At 43.9% G+C, this 20,830-nt stretch overlaps 1 protein-coding gene across 4 annotated transcripts in view; it reads left to right on the top strand.

Annotated features, from left to right (window-relative positions):
- The window catches only part of virma (vir like m6A methyltransferase associated), a 44,959-nt gene that overhangs the window by 7,170 nt on the left and 16,959 nt on the right, over positions 1–20,830 (top strand). For all 4 annotated transcript variants that reach the window (XM_069194809.1, XM_069194807.1, XM_069194808.1 and 1 more), the window contains exons 2-14: positions 706–818; positions 4,339–4,425; positions 8,169–8,217; positions 12,003–12,171; positions 12,486–12,605; positions 13,108–13,350; positions 14,226–15,366; positions 16,142–16,633; positions 17,218–17,372; positions 17,652–17,734; positions 18,554–18,647; positions 19,099–19,643; positions 20,158–20,393. In XM_069194809.1, coding sequence (XP_069050910.1) covers positions 706–818; positions 4,339–4,425; positions 8,169–8,217; positions 12,003–12,171; positions 12,486–12,605; positions 13,108–13,350; positions 14,226–15,366; positions 16,142–16,633; positions 17,218–17,372; positions 17,652–17,734; positions 18,554–18,647; positions 19,099–19,643; positions 20,158–20,393 — 3,527 coding nt within the window. The remainder of the gene's footprint in view (positions 1–705; positions 819–4,338; positions 4,426–8,168; positions 8,218–12,002; positions 12,172–12,485; positions 12,606–13,107; positions 13,351–14,225; positions 15,367–16,141; positions 16,634–17,217; positions 17,373–17,651; positions 17,735–18,553; positions 18,648–19,098; positions 19,644–20,157; positions 20,394–20,830) is intronic.

Raw genomic sequence — 20,830 nt, 5'->3', positions numbered from 1 at the left:
CATACTAGGGAATGGTGTGTGTTTCAGAGGTGTGCTAAATGGTTCTCTGTTGTTTCATGCAAGTGTACCCCCTACTAAGACAACGCTAAAGCATTGAACGGCAGTGTGAATACTATTCCTATATTGCTAATTTATTTGGCTGATGATTTTATGCAAAGCTCTTTCTTTATATTATACAGCTGGGTAATGAAATTGAAATTGAATTGAAATTCTTTGTTCGAGGGTATAACAACAGTGTCTTATCTGGGATTTAAACTGTCAGCCTTCCAGTTACAAGCCCAGGGCCCTGAGCTCTGCGCCACACTGCTCTTTATGTTGTATCGCCTCTCATATTGACTACCCGTATAATATCTGATCTTCGTTAACGTAACATTTGTGAAGTGCCCAAGCTGTACTAGCATTGCTGCAGAAAAACAAATTCAGCTACATCCTGCGGCTGCCATGTGATCCATTTCAGAGTGTTTACTTGCGCAAATTGTGCTGCAGAGGTAGGTCAAACACTATACCGTATTATGTATTTTTGTAACTTCATGTCAGCCTATCTGTTTGTGTATGCAAATGTACTCAAACGAGCTTAAAATATCTTCAACCTGCTTTGGCTTATATACAGTAAGTGCCTGAAGCGGAAAAAAAAGATCATTATGAGTCTGAATTGCATTCTTACTTGGAAACAAATGAGCCTTCTTTTCCCCTGTTTCTCCACAGTTCACGAATGTGGATGTGGTCCGCTTTCCATACGGAGTCCTTATCACAGAAGTGCGTGTGATTCCTCCTGGCATCAAGGCCCACAGCACCTTGCCGGACAGCAGACTGTTTGGGTAAGCCGTCTGTTTCCTCCCTCCTACTGTTATGACTTGCCACTTTGGTATTGTTTGAAATAATTTCATTGTGTTTGAAGTGCTGTTACTGAGATTTTGCCTGGCTAGATTCTCTGTTGATGATGCCAGGATATTTCAGGGCCCGTTCAATCAGCTAAAGCTCACCTAGACCCCATTGGCTCTTGCTGGTTCTCAGTGGCCTCAAGTTTCACCCCTCCCCCAGACGGACTCTTGGGTTTTAAGGCTCCCTAGTGTGTTCATACCTGTGAGTGACAACGCCTGAATTTCGATGTAAACCTGTGATGTCAACATGAAAAGACCACGTGGTCGAGTTATATGACAGGAAGTGGTGCGAGTGAACCAGACAGGTAGATATTTCATTGTTGCTATGTTGGTATCCCCATACATGCACTGCTTTGGTACTTTATTATTTACATTCTCTGACTGTGTCCAGACTGTGGTTTATACTTTCTAATATTAGCTGCTAGTTAATATTAGATAACAAGTATCACTTAGACAAACCAATTCAGATTTTTTGCTTGTTGGGAAGAGCTCGAATGTGCCTAGTTGACACATTCTCTCTCCATAGTGAAGAGTGTTTTCTGGACACTCCACTCAAAGCGCTTTACAGGTAATGGGGACTCCCCTCCACCACCACCACCAGTGTGCAGCCCCACCTTGATGATGTGACGGCAGCCATAGTGCGCCAGAACGCTCCCCACACACCAGCTCTCGGTGGGGAGGAGAAAACAGTGATGAAGCCTGTTTATAGATGGGGATTATATGATTGGTAAAGGCCAGGGAAGAATTTGGCCAGGACGTCCTTGTTACACTCCTGGGATTTTTAATGACAATAGAGAGCCAAGACCTTGCTTTTATGTTTCATCTGAAGGATGGTGTCTTTTTTACAGCACATTGTCCTCATCACTATACAGAGCATTAGGACGCACTCAGACAGCAGGGTGAGCGCCCCCTACTGGCCCCACTAACCTGTTCCGGTAGCAAGCTTAGTAGGTCTCCCATCCAGGTACTGGCCAGGCTCACACCTGCTGAGCTTCAGTGGGCTGCCAGGTGTGAGCTGCAGAGTGAGATAGCTGCTGGCTGAATGGGCAGGATAGGTGATGATAGAACACGTCTGTAACAAAGTTACACCAGTAAAGGTACTGAAAGGTAGGTTGACCTGTCACTGAGGTTTAGGATATGTCAGTTAGCACTGTGGTCTCCTAGCTCCATGATCCTGGGTTGGATTCCCAATTTTTTGGGGAGTTTGCGTGTTTTTGTTCCAGGACTATTTTCTTCCCATCTCCCAAAGACAGGCAGCTTTGATGGCACTGGGGCGAGGAGGGTTAAAAGGATTTCATGCTTGTGGGGCTGTGCTCTCAGCAGAGGCAAATGGGACAGCGGCGCAGTAGAAACAGACTGTGATGGGCTGAATTGTTTTTAGCCATCAGTGATGTCCTTGCTTAAGACATTTTTAAATTAAACACTTTGAGACCATGTCAAATTAGCAATATTCAAACACAAGAATTGAACTTGTCAACTCCAAGCTCTGGAGCTTTTTTTGCATTCCAAGAGCACCAGTTCCACCTTTTCCCATTGTCTGTGGTCCTGCAATTCCCCACCTTGGGCTGCATCAAAAAGGTAGCCTGAAAAAAGTCATATCTCATCAGTAGACAGCATTCACACCTGAGAACAGGTAGTCCTGAGGTAACATGGGGCTGACCTAAAACTCCTGTGTCAATGTAGTCCTGGGCCACAGAACAGCAGCAGCATCACCACCTTGCAGCTTCATTTCCTGGCAGTCCAGAAGCACATCAGGGCTGGGTTAGGAGACATTACCTGTATCTTCTGATTGTTCGCCATGAGCTTCTCAGCGGTTTAAATTATTGAGTCCCTTGTGTTTTGGTATGTTTTCTACACACAGAAATGATCTTTTCCCGTAATTGTCTATGTCAGAATAGATCTCAGCTCTTAATTGACAATCCCTTAATGATATACAAAAACAGGGGCGAATGTCGGTGTGTCACACCGTCCCGTAATAATCTCTCACTGTGATATATAGACTCCACCTGGTGTTTTAAAATAAATCTCTGTGAAGTTTCACAACCCAGTTTCTGGCTCAGGGTTCATGCTAATGTTTAACCCTACCCTACTATTGAGTACCTAAAACAATTAAAAAAAACCCACAAATAGTTCAATTAAATGTTCAGGAAACCTAATTAAGAAAGACGTCCTGGAAGAAAAGCCATAAGAGAGAGGGATCCAAGGTGCTGCTGCAGGTCGTGTTGTCTGACCAGTGGTGAACGCTTCTCTTTCTGGGACTGAATTTCGAAATAACCCCTGAAGTATGGGAACAGGAGGCACTGTGCTGTTCTCATGACAAGATGTTAAACTGAGCTCCTGTGTTCTTGGTCATGAAAGATCCCATGGCATCGAATGTAATAGTGGGAGTGCTAATAATGTTTCAGTTCTCCACCTGGTTGATGATGATGATGATAATGATGATAATAATAATAACATTTACCTCTGCAGATTGCATCAGTACCCCCAAAGGGGCATCTACTTTTTTAAACCAGCTGCAATTCTCTATTCCAGGTGTGATTATCTTATCTCAGTTGTTCTTAAATCCAGGTATTGTGTACAGCACTCATTCCTGCTTCAACCAGGATCTTGATATTTAAGAAAGGCACACATTAAAACACTCCTTATTTTCCTAACCTGTGGTTTACCAATTTGAATGTGTTGATTTTAGAACTGGCTTTCCTTTTTAATACTCTTTAAAGAAAGTAGGCTGCTTTTTCAGAGAGCCACCCCTGCTGAGACTTGTGTTTTTTTACTTTGGCTACAGTGACCTTTGAAACCTTAGCCTTTCACCAAGACTATTGAAACTATCAAGTCTAAACCAGATTTCATATTTAAGATATAAACCTTAGCTATTTACCTATTGCAAATTGGTCTTGCATTATGTTGGACGGAAAAACATTTGTTATTAAAAAAAACTTTTTTGTATTTGACAGTTATTCAAAAATTAGTAATATGAAATGTTTATTGCTGTGGACGTTTGATCAGTTCTGTCCTGAAGAGCCTGTGGCTCTCATACAGACATTTACCTCCCTTTTCTGTGGAGCTTAGATATTTTTCAACTCAATCCTTGGTGCTTGAAATGTTTTAATGAAAAATAATGTATTTAAATGATAACAAAAAATTAGACCAGTGGATTATTGTGATTAGAATAGAATTGAACTGATCTCAAAAAGACTGTTTGCTCTTATGGTACATATCTTCTTTAATTCTGGAAATAAAAAGATGAGAATCTAATGACCCTTCCCAAATTCATTCTAATGCTCACGACATCGTCATTAACTTAAGAGATGATGGCTTGTCAGTGGGATTTTAGTGCGCTCTATTTTTTTTTGCCTCTTGGCTATTTTTTAGTTGTCAGGCTTTTTTTCTAGCTGCGACAGTCAAGGCTTTTTCAGTGTGATCTCTGGGCACCTTTGAACCCTTGCTCTTTCCTCAGGGAGACGTCGCCTCATGCATTTCAGCTGGACCTGTTCTTCAACAATGTGGCCAAGCCCAGCGCTCCAGTGTTTGACAGGCTGGGGAGGTGAGTAGCTTGGCTTCAGCAGGGCGTTTCATACCTGCTGGATTGCATTGATCATGGCCAGGGCTGAAAAACATGTTAGTGTCCATTTTTGTCATCTGGGCATTGTAGGTTCTCTTTCCCATCATAAAGGCTGTTAACTGTTAATTCTGGACTAAAACTTGACCTAAGTCAAGAGGGAAAAATGTACAAAATGTTTTCTGTAAACCTTGAGATATTGTAGAAAATGTCTGTTCGTTTTCTAACCTCTTTATCCAATACAGGGTTGTGGGGAAGCCGTAGCCTATCCCAGCATGCAGCGGGGGTAAGGCAGGATACCCTGGATGGGACACCAGTCTATCACTGGGCATACACAGACACGAGCACAGACGTAGCACACACTCGCACCAGGGCTAATTCTCCCAGACACCAATTCTCCTGCCACTATTTTTTTGGACTGTGGGAGGAAACCAGAGCACCTGGAGGAAACCCACATGATTGTGAGGCGAACGTACACACATACAGCACCAAAAGAACAGAACCCACTGCGTCACCGGGCTGCCCATTAAGAAACATGTGTTTAAAAGTTTTTTTAATTCATTTTAGTGTAATTATGCCTTCATACGATGGATTGGCATCTTATCCAGGCAAGTCCCGTCTTGCATTATGTGCTTCTTGGATAGGATTTGTGTCGCCACAGCCCTTACCAGGAATGACATTGCCTCTCGTGACTGATGATTACACAAACACAGCCATAATAAATAAACTGTGCTGTTTAATTACATGGTAATCACTAAATACAAAACTAAACCCCCGCGCTCTGTGAACTCTCAATCCACTTAATAATAAATAAACTTTGTTTTAGATAGCACCTTTAAAAGTGGCTTTTCAAAGCGCTTTACAGTTAGAAAAAAAACATGCTGGAGGTTTAGGAAATGATCCTATCTTTATACATTAGCCCTGTCGAGCAGTGTCAGCCAATAAAAACGTCCATTTCCTGGTTTGTAACTGTCACCTGACCAATTGTATCCCACCACTTGGTCGGGCAACCGAGAGAGTCAGCTCATTCTGCTCTGCCCTCTGGGGTCTGCGGTGTACTGCCACAGAACTGCCACCTTGTCTCCCCATGCTGCCCTCTTGCGGTACATTTAATACTAATTTAATGTAGTGAGCTGATGGCAGTTCACCACAGTACCAAAACAAGGACCCTAGAGTCGATGTTCAGTGATAGAATTCAAGATATGTGACATGAAAACCCACTGCTTTAGCAAAGGTGCACTAGCTCATGATGTGTACAGTAATTCAACTCGGCTCTGACTCTGAGGCCTTCAGATTTATTTTACTTTTACCCTGAGACTTTCTGACACTGATGGTTATGAGTTCCTAATAAAGGTTAACTCCCTGTAATTATATTTGCATTAACTCAAAGCTGGTAAACACACAGACAATTTCCAACTGTCTTGGCACTTGGCATGCCTCATTTTCTGTTCTGTGGATTGGAAAGGAATATTTACTCCTTGTTTACTTCTGTTTTTTCTGTTAATATCTTCACAATGTCCTACGTTTTCCATGAAGTGATCGAATACTGAAAGGAGAGTAAACGTGTTTCTGTTGTCAGTCCTTCAGGAAGATATTACTTGAAGTTCCTCATAAATGTGAGAGGTTTGTGTCACCCTTCTGTTATCTGGGCCAAATGTAACTCGTAAAGGACAAACTACACACTTGAGGACGGACATTTTTTAAAGTTTAAAACTAGCTGTATGGTAGGAATCAAGTGATCACCTTTTGTAACAGTCTTGGGCAATAAGTGCTGAGTGAGTATGTTTTCCTTGACTGAAGTCGGCTAAGAAGGCTGCCACTCTTTACTGGATGTGCTGGAAGAAAACAGTTTTGGCATAGCTCACACTACGTTTGCATTTCATTTTTATGATGACATTATATAATTGTATTAGGATGGAGTGCCTTGCAAATGTTTTCACCCGCTGCCAATAATGTCACATTGTAAGGAATTCCAAATAAATACACACAAATTCAAAAGTGTCATTATTAAATGGAATAGTATCATATGAGTAGGAGGTAGAATGTCAGCAAACCTGCTTGTTGAAAACTATATCCAAGTTAAATTTACTGATTGTATAAGCCGCTTACGTCCGTAGGTGGTGGAAACACCTTTGGCAGCAGTTGCTTCTTAGGTTTGGACAGGTCTCTACTGAGCTGTGTGCACTGGGATGGTATACATTTAACTTGTGCTTCCTGGCAAAACGTCTCCAGTTCTGACCGATTTGTTGGTGTTCGCTGATGGCCTGCAGTCATCGAGCTTCACCCTACATTTCCTATTGGACTGAGGCCGGGACGTTGACTGGGTCACTCAAGGACATTTCGCTCCTGTCTTGCCAGACCACTAGTCTTGTGCTTCAGATCACTGCTCCATCCACTCACCTCTCAGCCCTGGCAAGCTTCCCAGTCCCTGCTGATGGGCAGCATTCCTACACCATGAGTTTTCAATCACCATGCTTGACAGTTAGGATGGTGTTGACTGATATCATGCTTTGCTTTTAGACCAAAACCTTAAGTTGAACATGTCAGCAGTGTCATATACATGCATTGTCATACAGTCTTTTTCAGTAACAGCTTCTTTCTTGCCACAGACACATCTAGGCCACCATTTGTGTAAGACATTTGGAATATTATCAATGTATGAGCACTGACTTCCATGCCCAATATGGAACTTTGCGAACCTGACCTGGGTGTTATTGTCTTCCCTCTTATTACTTGGTGACTTTCAATTTTCTAATTTTCAAAGACGCATTGTTTTGATTCTACTCTTGTCTAGTCACAGCTCTGCAGCTATAACAGTGTGCTTTTTCATTTCTCTGCTTTACTTTTCAGTGTGGGTTTGATCTCTACCTTAAGTTGAACATGTCAGCAGTGTCATATACATGCATTGTCATACAGTCTTTTTCAGTAACAGCTTCTTTCTTGCCACAGACACATCTAGGCCACCATTTGTGTAAGACATTTGGAATATTATCAATGTATGAGCACTGACTTCCATGCCCAATATGGAACTTTGCGAACCTGACCTGGGTGTTATTGTCTTCCCTCTTATTACTTGGTGACTTTCAATTTTCTTACAACCTTTTCATGATCTGTATTTCTTTACCACAGTGTCCCTGACAAAAGCTCCTTCGTTTTCATGTGTTTCAAGTGTTGTGGCTTAAAGTTTAATATTGATAAAGCTGCATTTACTCTATAGTCAGGATAAACCAATTTCTTTACTCAGGGAGACCATTGCACTAATATAATGACCTTTTAAATTAATCTTTTGCACCTGAATGTGTTTATATAGGAAGGGGCGAGAATAATTAAGTAGTTGATTACCTTCTGTTTTTTTAAAATCTATGTTTTGTACATATTATATTTTGGGAATTTATTGACTGCAAGCTCAGATGGGGAAAAAAAGGTGTGTAAACATTTACAGAGAAGTGAAAAGTTTTGTAAGAGGCTATATAAATAATAGTTTTTAAAAGTTGAAAATGTATATAATTACTTTAACTTTAATTCAAATATTGATTTGTATCAAGTCTGAGGCAATGCATGAGATTTGTGAAATTGTGTATTTTAATCACATTATAGTCAGAACTGTTCAGTTAGACGTAGATTGTGTACAGAGGATAATTGGTTTTTGAAGTTTGAAGTTTTTTTGTGCTAGAATGAGATGTTTTTAATAGTACAATGTATTTCCCCCTTTTTGCTCCCTTCTCCAGCCTTGAGTACGACGAAAATAAGTCCATTGTTTTCAGACCCAGTGGCAAGGTAAGAAAATGACTTGTGTCTATTGCATGAGGACGGTCTGTAATTGATTTTTGAAAGTCTTCTGTCTTCTGTAGACTCCGTCTAGTCCTTCTCCCCTCCATTTTTTTTCTTATGTCAAGAGCTTTTTGCTTTGTATATCTGGTGAAAAGGCACATTCACTTTTCTTCTGATAACCACGTATGAGCTTTTCTGTTTCAGTCCTTTTCTGTATTAAAGCAGTGCTGTCCAACGTTTAGTACAAATGCCCCAGAATCTCGAATCAAATGGGGAGCTGCAGGAGAGTGTGAGATCCAAAGGAATTGGCTCGAGATTAATTTCGCACTGAAATGTAAAAGGAAGACGCAGTGTTTTGATCCTACTCTTGTCTAGTCACAGCTCTGCAGCTATAACAGTGTGCTTTTTCATTTCTCTGCTTTACTTTTCAGTGTGGGTTTGATCTCTACCTCTAATTCTAGGGATGTGTAGCTTTTATAATATGTGTAATGTGTAATGACATTTTCACAAATCAGTGTCCTGAATGAATTGTTTTCACGTGAGGTGGGAAGTTTGTGTATAAGGCTGAAAAACTGAAAGATGCTCAGAGTAAAAGAGGTCAGGTAATGTACTACACTATAATATGCAAATCGTGATACTTTTTGAGATTGTTTTGCAATTTTAGACACTTTACATAGATTTTAATACTGTTTGACCTTGTGTAAACAGTACTCTCCCTGTAGGGAATGAAAGCCTGCTTACGGTGATCCCTAGACTTTTAAGCATTAGATACTCAGTCAGCAGTATTTACTGATATGGAATGAGGAAATCATCTTTTTTGCGCCCAGTACTAAATGCACATTTTCTGCATATCAGGTTAGTTTTGAAACCACTTGACAGTAATTTTTAGGACGGTGAAACACCGGCGTGTTTGTTTGAGTCCATGCAAAAAAGGCTCTGGCAGGGATGACTCATTTACATTCTTCAGCTCTGAGCTGGATGTGCTCTTGTCAGAGCTGCGATCTGTCAGTCTGCAGTCTGTGTCCTGCAAGAGGCTGCTCCCTCTTCGCAGGCTGTCTGCCTGCGGGGCTCTTGGTGGGTGAAGCTAAGGGACTCGGAGGTGCCTGGTGAGCACCACACCCAGTGTGCCTCCAGTAAAATCCACACACATTCCACAGAGGACAATTCTCGTAAAAATCTTTTTATTCAACCACTGTGTTCGCATCAGCGGATGTTAGTTGCGTAATGCTGTTAGAGGTTCATTGGGAAATTAAATTAATCTGTTGTGAAAGAGCTGAATTCAACATTATTTCGGCCTGGAGGTGTTTGTGGATGGTCACTCCGTTCTTCGTAAAAGTAAACATTTAATGTGTTTTATCTGTTGCTCTGATGGATTCGACTGTAGAATAAATGGGCTAATATATGGGTGTTTAATAACAAGTGGGGACCTTGTGGTCTGTCTGTCTTGTTTGGTGCTTAGTATCTAATTGATTAAATTGTATAGTTTTAACATGAACCTGGACTGACTAGCCTGCGTTTACATCATAATAAAAATAACGTTTTAATGCCTTTATGGGCTGGTGGGACTTTGAAGTCTTATACTTCAAGTAATTTGAAGACTGCAGGATCAAGGAGGCCGGTAGTCAGAGACAGACGTGTTCCACTAAATAAAATTAAATCTCAGCCATATTCAAGGTGCACAGTCTGCAGGGCTTTGCTTTGTTTGAATGAAAAAAGAGCTGCTCTTCTGTAGTCAGGAGCCTGTAGTAAAATATTTAGCCTGCTGTTTGCTCTTCTTTGAGTAGTGCACAGAGAAATAGTGTAAAACTGTTGTAGATATGATGAAACAGTTTTTATCTGGTACTTACAAAGATGTCTGTAGCTCTGCATTTGTTTTAAGCTACTCTTGTCAGTATCAAACTTTTATTTAAGAAAGAACTTTGGACATAATGCAATGTAGGGAGCAAACCAGAGTTTATTTTGAGCTCTGTCAAAGCATTTAAATATTTTTTGTGTGATTTGTATTTGTACTTTATAAAGTTTAGTACCTACAGTGTTACAAGGAGTTAAATATCTGTCTTGCTAATGTGACAGAGATGCTGTCACCCCTCCCTGTCATTTCACGTCACCATTCAGTATTGGTTACCTCATGTATATATTTCTAAAAATGAGCATAAGGAAATTTAGGCCAGCTTTTCAGTCACATGTATGAATGGATCAGGTGCTAATATGGTTATGATGTATTATAAAAATAGAAATTCGGTTTACTTTGCTTATATTAGTGGTTCTTGTTTTTTTATTCCACAAACATGCGGTTTCACTTTCACGTTTGCCTAGGGTAAGAGTAATAGGCTTGTTACTCTTATTTTTTGTTCAACCGTATGTAGTTTTAATGGTCTTCCAGCAGTTTGCATTCCATGTTGCTTTTGTCAAATGTGTACATGTATTTACTCACTCAAATAATATGACAACATTAATCTAAATAAATACCTGTACTTAAAGCTTATCTCTTATCACAAGAGTAAGATTATAAAAAAGATTTTCAGCAGTTTGTTTGCACTTAAAGCCAAAGTGTTGTTTCTAGTAGACATTAATGGTATTTAGATACTTCTTTAGATGTTGTGTCATAATAGTTTTGCTTTGAAATAAGTTATTTAAATGTTGAATTTTATTGCTTCCAATTTACACTGTAGAGAAGCTCTGAAATGCATCCTAAACACTTTTTACCTGGGTTTGCAAGCTGAAAAGAAACAGATAAATGTTCAAGACTAAGAACTTGTGGGAACTTGTAAGTAACACAAGATGAGACTTCTTAAAGACTGAATAATCATGGAAGAAAAATCCATTCTGTGTACAATGTTAAATAAGTACTTATTATTGCAAGAGAAAGAGCGGATTAAAGTGTTGATTGATTTACTTTTCTATATCATGATCAATTGTTGATAGAAAGTTCTCAGTACTGGCTGTGTTTGGGTTGTCCTGGGTTCTCCCTTATTCACAGAGCTTGGATCATCACTGCAGGCTTCTGTCTGGCCTGGCTTGATCTATCTGCTCTCTACAGAAGTTAATTAATTGGCTTTGATTATTAACAACTAAACGTTAGATGATTGATAACAGGTTTGCCTAGCTGCATTTGGCTAGAAACCTTTGCAATGTTTTAGTTTTTTCACTATTGTTGCCCTTTTTGAAATGAAGCGCATACAATTTGAACCCATAATAATTGTAGTATGCAATCCTTATTTAAAAAAAAAAACTAAAATTAGTCATTGCTAAAGCTAGTTCTCTGGACATAAATATTATTATTGAGTAGATCATCTAGAAATGTACATTTAAAGTCTATTATAAAAATATCAATGTTAACCAGAACTGTGCGACAGTACATTCAGAAAACAAAAGTGATTAGCTGCTATCATCAGATCAACGGCATTCACTTTTCCATGGAAAGTGTTCCTCTGCTGAATAAGCAGTTTGATTATTTTTTTAAATATATTTTCATACCCAACAACGTTTGCAGCACACAGATTAACATCCTCAGTCCTGGCTTTGTCCTTTACTCACAAAGACAGGTTATCTAGCACCTACGTGATCTTGTATTTTGCCATCTGCATTGCTGTACATGTTTAATAAGGCACTAGCCTGCATTATTAATCCAGATTTCAATCCGGGCATGTTTGTTGTGCAGTGAGCTGGCATGAAGCAGAGAAGCAGGTGCTTTAATCTGCCCAGAGAGTCTCTGTGTAGTTGCAGCGTTTCCAGTGGTGTGGCGTGGCGTCTCTCCGGGCGCTTGCTGACCCGGGCTTTCTGGTTGCCAGGTGAACACGGATGGGCTGGTGCTGAGAGGCTGGTACACCAGCCTGACGCTAGCAGTGTACGGCACCGCAGAGAGAGCCCTGGGTCACGAGCGGGACTCCCCGCCGCCGCCCCCGCCCCCTCCGCCTCCGCCCCAGCAGCAGGCGGGCCTGAAGAGGAGCGCCAAGCATGGTATGTGATGGAGTGCTGCGCAGCTCTTCACTACCGCGAGTTGTGAAATCGCCCATTGTCATATACTGTGCTAAATGACGTTACAAGCCTTCCCATGAGCCCCAGCGCTTCATAGACCCGTGCCACACCAGGTGTTCCTTACAGCAAAGGTCCTAGCGCTGAAGCACGCGGCGACTGCTTCGGCCTCCAGGGAGACCTGGGTTTCTAATATGCAGTGACCAGCAGTGTACGGTTCAGGCGTGACTTTCCCGACACACGAGAGCTACCGAGTGAAGCGTGTGGTTCGAGTGATGCGTGTGGTTCTCGTTGAGCAGACTGGGATAAAGAAGACCAGTACAACGGCAGCCCACCCAGACCCCAGCCCAGAGGGCCCAGGACGCCCCCAGGCCCCCCCCCACCCGATGATGACGAAGAGGAAGCCGTCCCAGAGTCAGGTAGGGCTCCTCGCGCGCGGCGCTCCAGCTGATCCGCACCCATGGCGGTGCAACGATAGAGACGAAGCGCCACACACTAGTCGTGTTTTATACATAATTGATTTCCCAAAGACCAGTTACCAGGGCTTCTGTTTATTTTTTTTTCTTTGCCCGAATCTTTCTTTGAATATATCCTATTTATATTATGAATATATTTCTTATTGAATTATAAATATTTTATGTATATATTTATTAGATATTATTTATCTATGTAATATACAATGTATTATACATATTCATGTTAAATATATATAATATATAATATTATATCTCCATGTGCTATATAAATATATTTTCATTGTAATTATATTTCTTCGAAGTTATATCAAAGATATATGGTGACTGAGGTTGGCATTCAAGTGTGACACTCTGGTGCCGAACCCGTACTTTAGTGACGCCTCAGAACAAAGAGAGGAACCTGTAGAACCAGTTGTTAAGAGACAGTGCCCTCCTGTGGTTTCAGTGGGCGTGGACAAGGACGGGGGTGAGGAGGGCCGCGACGACTACCTGGAGCCTATCTCCCCCGAGCGGGGGTCTCTGCCCCCCGAGGAGCAGTACTCGGACGAGGGTGAGGCCGAGGAGGAGGGTGAGGAGGAGGAGGGGGCCGAGGAAGAGGAGGAAGACGACGACGTGAGGACCGAGGGCAGCGCAGCCGAGGACGAGGAGGAGGAGGAGGAGGAAGAGGAGGAGGAGGACGAAGGAGAAGGTAGGCCAGCCAGTGGCAGACTGCACCTCACTGTTCTCAGGAACCCCTGCAGGAACGTGTTTGAATGACAGCCGAGTCTTAGTATTCGTGAGGGTTCAGTGCCGAGAACTGTCATGATTATTGGCTTTAAGTTAAATAATGTTGATTGACTAAAAAAGAAACAACAGTAATCACAAACTTATTGTAATCGTTTAAAATAAACAGATCAAATTCCTCTGCTACGTCCAGCTTTGACTTTCTCGCTCTGCCTCCTTGGCTGGCATACCCCACTGTCACGAAACAGGCAATAAAACTGATCATCGAGCCCGTAAAGTCCTCTCCAGCCCATCATTCCCCTCACTGCCATATCATGAGCCGAGCGTCATGGTATAAAACAAGCCAACGCTGAGATGCGGATACTGGGGCTCACTCACCAGCTAGATTTGTCATTGCGCCCCTAATTTGAAAGTTGCTCTTAACTTGGTTTCGTTCCTCTCTGCTCTTCTCCCATACAAGACCCCGTTGGCCAGACCGAATCAAGAATCTAAATTTGCAGATGTTGCGAACCAGCTGTATAACCGTAGACATTAAAAAGAACCGACCTTTGCATTTTTATTTCTCCGAATTGGTGCACGACGCAATACATTTAGTAACCTCCAGCGGTAGGTTAACAAGCACTGTGAAATGAGTCAAACAGAAACTCTTACAAAACCGTTTGTAAACTCTTACAAAACCGTCACAAAATCGTATAACTATTTATGTGAAGATTTGATACAGTGAGGACTTTTTTTACATCGGGAGTTTTTTAAGTTTGAAAGTATGCTCCAGTAAAAAGATTGTGTTCTTGAAACCCATTGCTTCTCTCTTCTGTTTTGTCTTGTTTGAACCTTTAATAGGCGATGATGGCTATGAGCAGATTTCTAGTGATGAGGAAGACCTGGAGAATGGGACTTTCAAGCTCCCAAGCTTTGACATCAACTATACAGATGAGGACCTGGCTGCAGTGCCCAGTATGCAGTATGACCTCTATGAGAGGGAGATCCGCCCCCTGCTGTTTTTCAGCCCTCCTTACAGGACTAAGTTTGAGACAGAAGTGAGCAAAATGAAGGACTCTGATTTGCAGGAAGATCTGCTGGTGGCTGCAGAGTCTTCGGCCAAACTCGTTGAGCTTCTGGAAACGTACAGGGAAGACAGAAGTTCCAAGTGGGTTATGGCTTTGGAGGAAGTGCCAGGTCTGTTAGTGAAGGGCCTGAGTTACCTGCATGTGAAAGACTCAGAGCACAACCACCTTAAGCAGCTGGTAGAGTGGACGGGGCACGCCTTGTGTCTGCAGTCCGCTCTTGCGCAGCCGATAGCTTTTAATGTCAGGCAGCTGAAGGCAGGAAGCAAACTGGCCTCTTCTCTTGTGGAATGTGGGACCCAAGCAGTGCTGGCTCTCCTCGAAGGCAAAATCATCAGCAGACTCTTTGAGCTTTTGTTTGCGGAGCACGTGTCCTCCTCCTTGAAGCTCAACACGTTGAAGTCCTTGGACAGCCTCATCAGTGTCTCTGAAGGGATGGAAGCGTTCCTGAGCAGCACGCTGGAAGGCCAGGACAAGAGCGGCTATCCAAAGCTGGTGGAGCTGATCCTGTTAGACCAGACCGTCCGAGTGGTGACAGCTGGCACTGCCATCATCCAGAAGGCCCACTTCTATGAGATTCTGTTGGATCTGCAGAAGACTGCAAGTGCGTGGGCGGAGAAACTTCCCTCTGCACCAGGCCCTAGTGAATGCGAGCCCGACCCGGACTCTGGGCAAGAGAAGTCCACCAAGGAGGAGGAAGGTGAACCCGAGAGCCCCATGGACATGGATCACCTCCTGGCTTCTTCTAACATTACTGAAGGAGACTTGGAAAAGCTCATCAGCATGCTTGATGAGCTGCTGCATCTCTTGGAAACAGCGCCCCACACTATGATCCAGCCCCCTATCAAGTCTTTCCCCACCACAGCACGCATAACAGGGCCTCTTGAGAGAGATGATCCCTATCCTGTTCTCTTTAGGTGAGAGCTTGCATGCATGATTTGTGCTCTTCTTCTTTTCATCAGCAGGATATATATTGAATATATAGATGTCGCCAGCAGCCATATCACCCTACAACTCACAAATAGCAGCTCAGGAGGTGTGAGCCTAGCCAGGACCTAGATAGGAGAGACCTCCTGGGAAAAACTAAGGTTGCTGCTGGAAGAGGTGTTAGTGGGACCAGTAGGGGGTGCTCACCCTGCAGTTTGTGTGGGTCCTAATGCCCCAGGATAGTGATGGGGACACTATACTGTAAAAGGTGCCGTCCTTCGGATGATATGTAAAACTGTAGTCCTGACTCTCTGTGGTGATTAAAAATCCCAGGATGTTGTTCAAAAAGAGTAGGGGTGTTACCCCAGCATCCTGGCCAAATTTCCCACTCATGGCCTTTACCACTCATGGCCTCCTAATTATACTCATCTATGAATTGACTTCATCCTACTCACTGATAGCTGGTGTGTGAGGAGTGTACTGGTGCAATTTGGTTGCTGGCACATCATCCAGGTGGGGCTGCAAAGTGGTGGTGGAGGAGAGTCCCAGTTACCTGTAAGGTGCTTTGAGTGGAGTGTCCAGGCAAGTGGTACATAAGTGTAAGCAATTATTATTATTTTAAATTAGATGTTTTGTGAATCACACTACAAATAATGAAAAGGGGAAAAGGTGTAACACCAGCAGTATTTTAATTTTGAATCTGCTCTTGGCCGAGTGCATGTGCTCTGAATGCAGGGTCTTCACGTGCTCTGATCCCTCCCGCAGGTACATGCACAGCCGACACTTCCTGGAGTCTCTTACAGTGGTCCTGTCCAACCCAGCGGCCAGCGCCCACCCCGGAGTGCTGCAGGCTGTGAAGGACCTGCTGCGCTTCCTGGCACAGACTCAGAGAGGCCTGCTCTTCCTCATGGCCGAACACGATGCCACCAACCTGCTGGCAAGGGTCCTGACTCAGATCCTGGAGCAGGAGCCCGAGGAGGGCGCCCCCGCAGACGGCCCTGCCGAGGACAGCTTCGCTCTCTGGCTGATGCACGCCCTGCACGCTCTGCAGTGCGTGGCGGAGCTGTTCAACCACTTCGCTGGGGAGGGGGGCCTGGAGGAAGGGGACATCCCAGGGGTCCTTGGGACCCTGCACAGCCTCTACCTCATCTCCTTCAGCTCCACGGGCCGCTCCGCTGTGTCCCACATCTTTAGCCTGGACCAGAACTTCTCCTGCCTTGTGACGCTGATGGAACACTATTCCAAAGAAGGCTTAGGGTACAGCTCCTTTGTTTCTATTAGCAGTGAGGAATCAGGTGGCAGTTGGAACACATTCGGTCTTTTCCTTAGCCACACTGCTGATAGGTGGCATCTTCGTGCCTCAGAAAAGCACAAGTACAAAATCTTTGGTTTCTACTCATCTGGGATATTGAATGCGTTCAGGAGAAGAAGGCAAATCCTGTTACAGTGGCACGGAAAAAGCCAGTACCAAGGCACAGTACTGTATTACTAGTAGTCTGTGCTGTTAATCAGCTCACTAAAAGGCAGTGTGCTGTTCTTTCCCTGGAATTGCATTGTCAGTTCTCTTTCTTTGTGCTTAGCAAATGTTCGTGCTTTTTCAGAAGCTTTTTACGGCAAAGTTATTCACATTTTGAGGATCATCGGAGATTACACGCTGGTTTGAGGTTAATTAACCTTCCAGGTGTAGTCTCAGTGAGTGGCAGAGTTTTATTACTTGATAATAGTGCTTCATGGCTCCTGCTCCTCTCATCTTGGTCATCATGATCTTTAAAATCGCCTCAGGGGTTAACAGGAGCTCCTCAATGTGGCATCACCTGTTTTTTTTTCCATTGAAATGTTAGGGATTCGAAAGCAAGGAAGACTGTGACCTACAACTACGCCTGTATGCTGGTTTTGCTGGTCGTGCAGTCGTCCAGTGATGTGCGAATGCTGGAGCACTACGCTGCATCGCTGCTCAAAGTGTGCAAGGCTGACGAGAATAACGCCAAACTGCAGGGTATGGTCCGCAAATGTCTTCTCTCAGGATCGTATGGGATAGATTGGGAAGAGGCAATCATGATGAGCAGGCTGTGAAAATGAAAGTATTGTGATGTCTTAAGTGAACATTTTCAAAACAGAGGTCGAGCTACTTAAAATGTAAAATAAACACCTGTCTAGAACAAAATAAAAAAGATAAAAAGGGAGAAATCTAAATAAGACTTAGATAAATGAGGCACTACTAGGGTAGTGCTGAATTTTATTTCTGAATTTTTTCCGTGGTTATTTTGCTTTTCAGAACTCAGCAAGTGGCTTGAACCTTTGGAGAAACTGCGATTTGAAATAAACTGCATTCCGAGTCTAATTGAATATATTAAACAGGTCAGTGAAAGTTTTTTGATTTTGACCTGTTTCATTGTCTTAATCAGTTCCTTCGATGAAGGAATGACTGTGATAATGGAAATCTTTTCTTAGCTCAGCTCACTCAGAGCATGATGTGTTGGGTCTTTCACTACTACACAGTGTAGTATATCTCTACACTGGTCTGATTGAGGTAAATACACAAAAGAAATATCTCATTGTGCCCTGCAGTCAGCAAGCTAGATGCATGTTGCTGCAGGTAAGAGTGGAAATCCTGGCGCAGGTATCATGATCCAAATTTCATCATTTCACATGAGACAACGGCCTCTGGCAGCAAACCCTCAAGATGTGCATATTTTCACGGACACTAATCATTTTTATGTATTGGATGTAAAATAGTATAGAATACGCCAGCTGCTTTTTTTGAAGGGCTGAATTCTTTATTTTAGTGTTCTCATCTCCGCTGATAAGTTTGATACAAACTCAGTAAATGTTTTAGGCAACACCATATCAGGCTTAGAAACACACGAGCGGGGAATGAACTATGGTTTTGAAATATTTTTCTACAAATTCAGAATTTTGAAGCAAAAGAAAAAAAATATCTTAAGTAAAACATAAAAACATTTTCTCCCCCTCACTGAGACTCTAGTCACGGGAAAACAAAATAAGAGCAGTTTCAACATAAGCACTTTTAATGTGTTTTGTAGAGGAACAGTTATTTATTAGCATTCTTTGCAGCTGAGAGGTTACCTCGATTTGTTCTAACTGTCCTTTTTATCATGCGGAAGAATATCCACAGTCGTACGATGAGAAGTTAAAGTTGATTTTCTTCTCTCCTAGAACCTGGAGAACCTGATAACTCAGGAAGGGGCCGGGGTCATGACAGCTCTCCGCATTCTGTGTCATATTGCCTGCCCTCCCCCTGCCGTTGAAGGTGAGACACCAGAGCTCACGGCTTTGCTTCTTTGCTTGAAATTAAATTCAAGTACAGTGCGCAGTTGTGCACTTGTGAACTTGTCGATACAAATCCCCGTCGCAGTGATACACGCAACGGCACCCCTGCTAACTAACAGTTGAGAAACAAACTGTGGTGGGAGAAAGATGCAGTAGAGATTGTGTATTAAAGTCCTCTTCACGTACGCTTTTGAGAACTTTGTGAATTATGACGAACCTTGTGAAACCCTGTGTATCAGCACTCGAGGTGAAGTCCCGGTCTACACAGTGGTTTTCAAAATTCGACAGAGAGTGTGAAAATGAATTGGCCAACTTAAATTGATATGTATATGTGTTTTTTAAGGGAAATGATGGTAGCATCAAAATGACACCTAACATAAAACAAGGTTTGTCAGTCAGCACCACTTTGCCTCTCTTGTCTGTTTTCGAAGGTCAACAGAAGGACCTGAAGTGGAACCTCGCGGTCATTCAGCTGTTCTCTGCCGAGGGGATGGACACCTTCATCAAGGTCCTGCAGAAGCTGAGCTGCATCCTGCTGCAGCCCTGGCGTCTCCATGGCAACATGGGCACCAGCCTGCAGCGCGTCATGATCGTCTCGGTGGCCTGCAGCACCCTCCGGCTGCTCAAGTGCATGCTGACGGAGCTGCTGCGGGGCGGCTCCTTCGAGTTCAAGGACACGCGCGTGCCCTCCACGCTGGTCGCGCTGCACATGATCCTCTGCTCCGTGCCCGTCTCGGGCCGCCTGGACCCCGAGGAGCAGAAAATACAGAGCGACATCATCGCCATCCTGCTCACCTTCACGCAGGGGGTCAATGAGCAGGCCACGGACACGGAGGAGACGCTGGCCAACAACACCTGGTCGCTGATGCTGAAGGAGGTGCTCTCTTCTGTCCTGAAGGCTCCCGAGGGGTTCTTCTCGGGTCTCGCTCTGCTGTCGGAGCTGCTGCCCCTGCCGCTGCCCATGCAGACCACACAGGTAACGCCCACTCCTCTAGGTCATCCTCGCCTAGGCGCCGCGGACTCGTGTTTTGCGAAAGAAAGAGCAGATCGGGTTTGGCAACATCATAAATACGTGTGGGGTGTTGGAATGTGCAGTCACAACACAAGCAGAGTACGTCCTATAGTCCTCCTTTTGATTTCATGCGCTCAAATATTTCTCTTGCAGGAGCTGTTCTACCTGACCGTCTTCATGCCTGTTTTTTTTAAAACATTTGATTAGAATTTATCTGTGACAGAGAGAGGGCAAAAAATCCAACTTACTTGTGTCATAGAATATACAGGCTGTTGAGGATGATGTTCATTACTTTAGTTAGACAGGCTTCCCGCCCCCCCCCCATACAGTGTCGTTAAAATTACCGGGATGGTGCGGAAACTCGCTATTAAAGGATTTCTGAGAGCTGCGTCCGCAGTGCAGTTTGCGCGGATTGAAGCTCTTGAGGGACTGTCGATGCGGGTCGCCCGGTGACCTCCGCCATTCTTTTGCGGCCCAGGCGATTGCGGCGCAGGACGTCGCCGTGGCGCTCAACACCCGGAAGCTGTGGAGCATGCACCTCCACGTCCACGCCAAGCTCCTGCAGGAGATCGTGCGCTCCGTCAGCGGGACCACCTGCCAGCCCCTGCTGCACATGCTCCGCCGCGTCTGCGTGCAGCTGTGCGACCTGGCTGCCCCCACCGCCCTGCTCATCATGCGCACCGTGCTCGACCTCGTCCTGGAGGAAACTCAAGCGTAAGAGTGCGCCCCTGTGGGGGACTTTGATTTTCCGCCCGTAGAGTGGGTTAACCCGGCATCTGAAAGTAAAACACGACACCTGACTAATGACCACTTACTTAGTTTGCCAGAGGACCTACGAGAGGGGCTTGTCAAACTTCTGGTCTTGTCAAACAACCTAACTGGAGTGAGGAGTATGGAGATAAGGAGGATCTGTGCCTGTGGCTGGAAGGTTGCCGGTTCAAATCCCGCAGCCGGCAGAGGAATCCTACTCTGTTGGGCCCCTGAGCAAGGCTTAACCCCAGCTGCTCCAGGGGCGCTGTACAATGGCTGACCCTGCGCTCTGACCCCCAGCTTCTCTCCCTGTCTGTGTGTCTGTGTCTCATAGAGAGCAAGCCGGGGTATGCGAAAAGATGAATTCCTAATGTAAGAAATTGTATAGGGCTAATAAAGCA

The sequence above is a fragment of the Lepisosteus oculatus genome, chromosome 10, assembly GCF_040954835.1.
Source record: "Lepisosteus oculatus isolate fLepOcu1 chromosome 10, fLepOcu1.hap2, whole genome shotgun sequence".
NCBI classification, from domain to species: Eukaryota; Metazoa; Chordata; class Actinopteri; order Semionotiformes; family Lepisosteidae; genus Lepisosteus; species Lepisosteus oculatus.
This window is presented reverse-complemented; position numbering and strand designations above follow the sequence as displayed.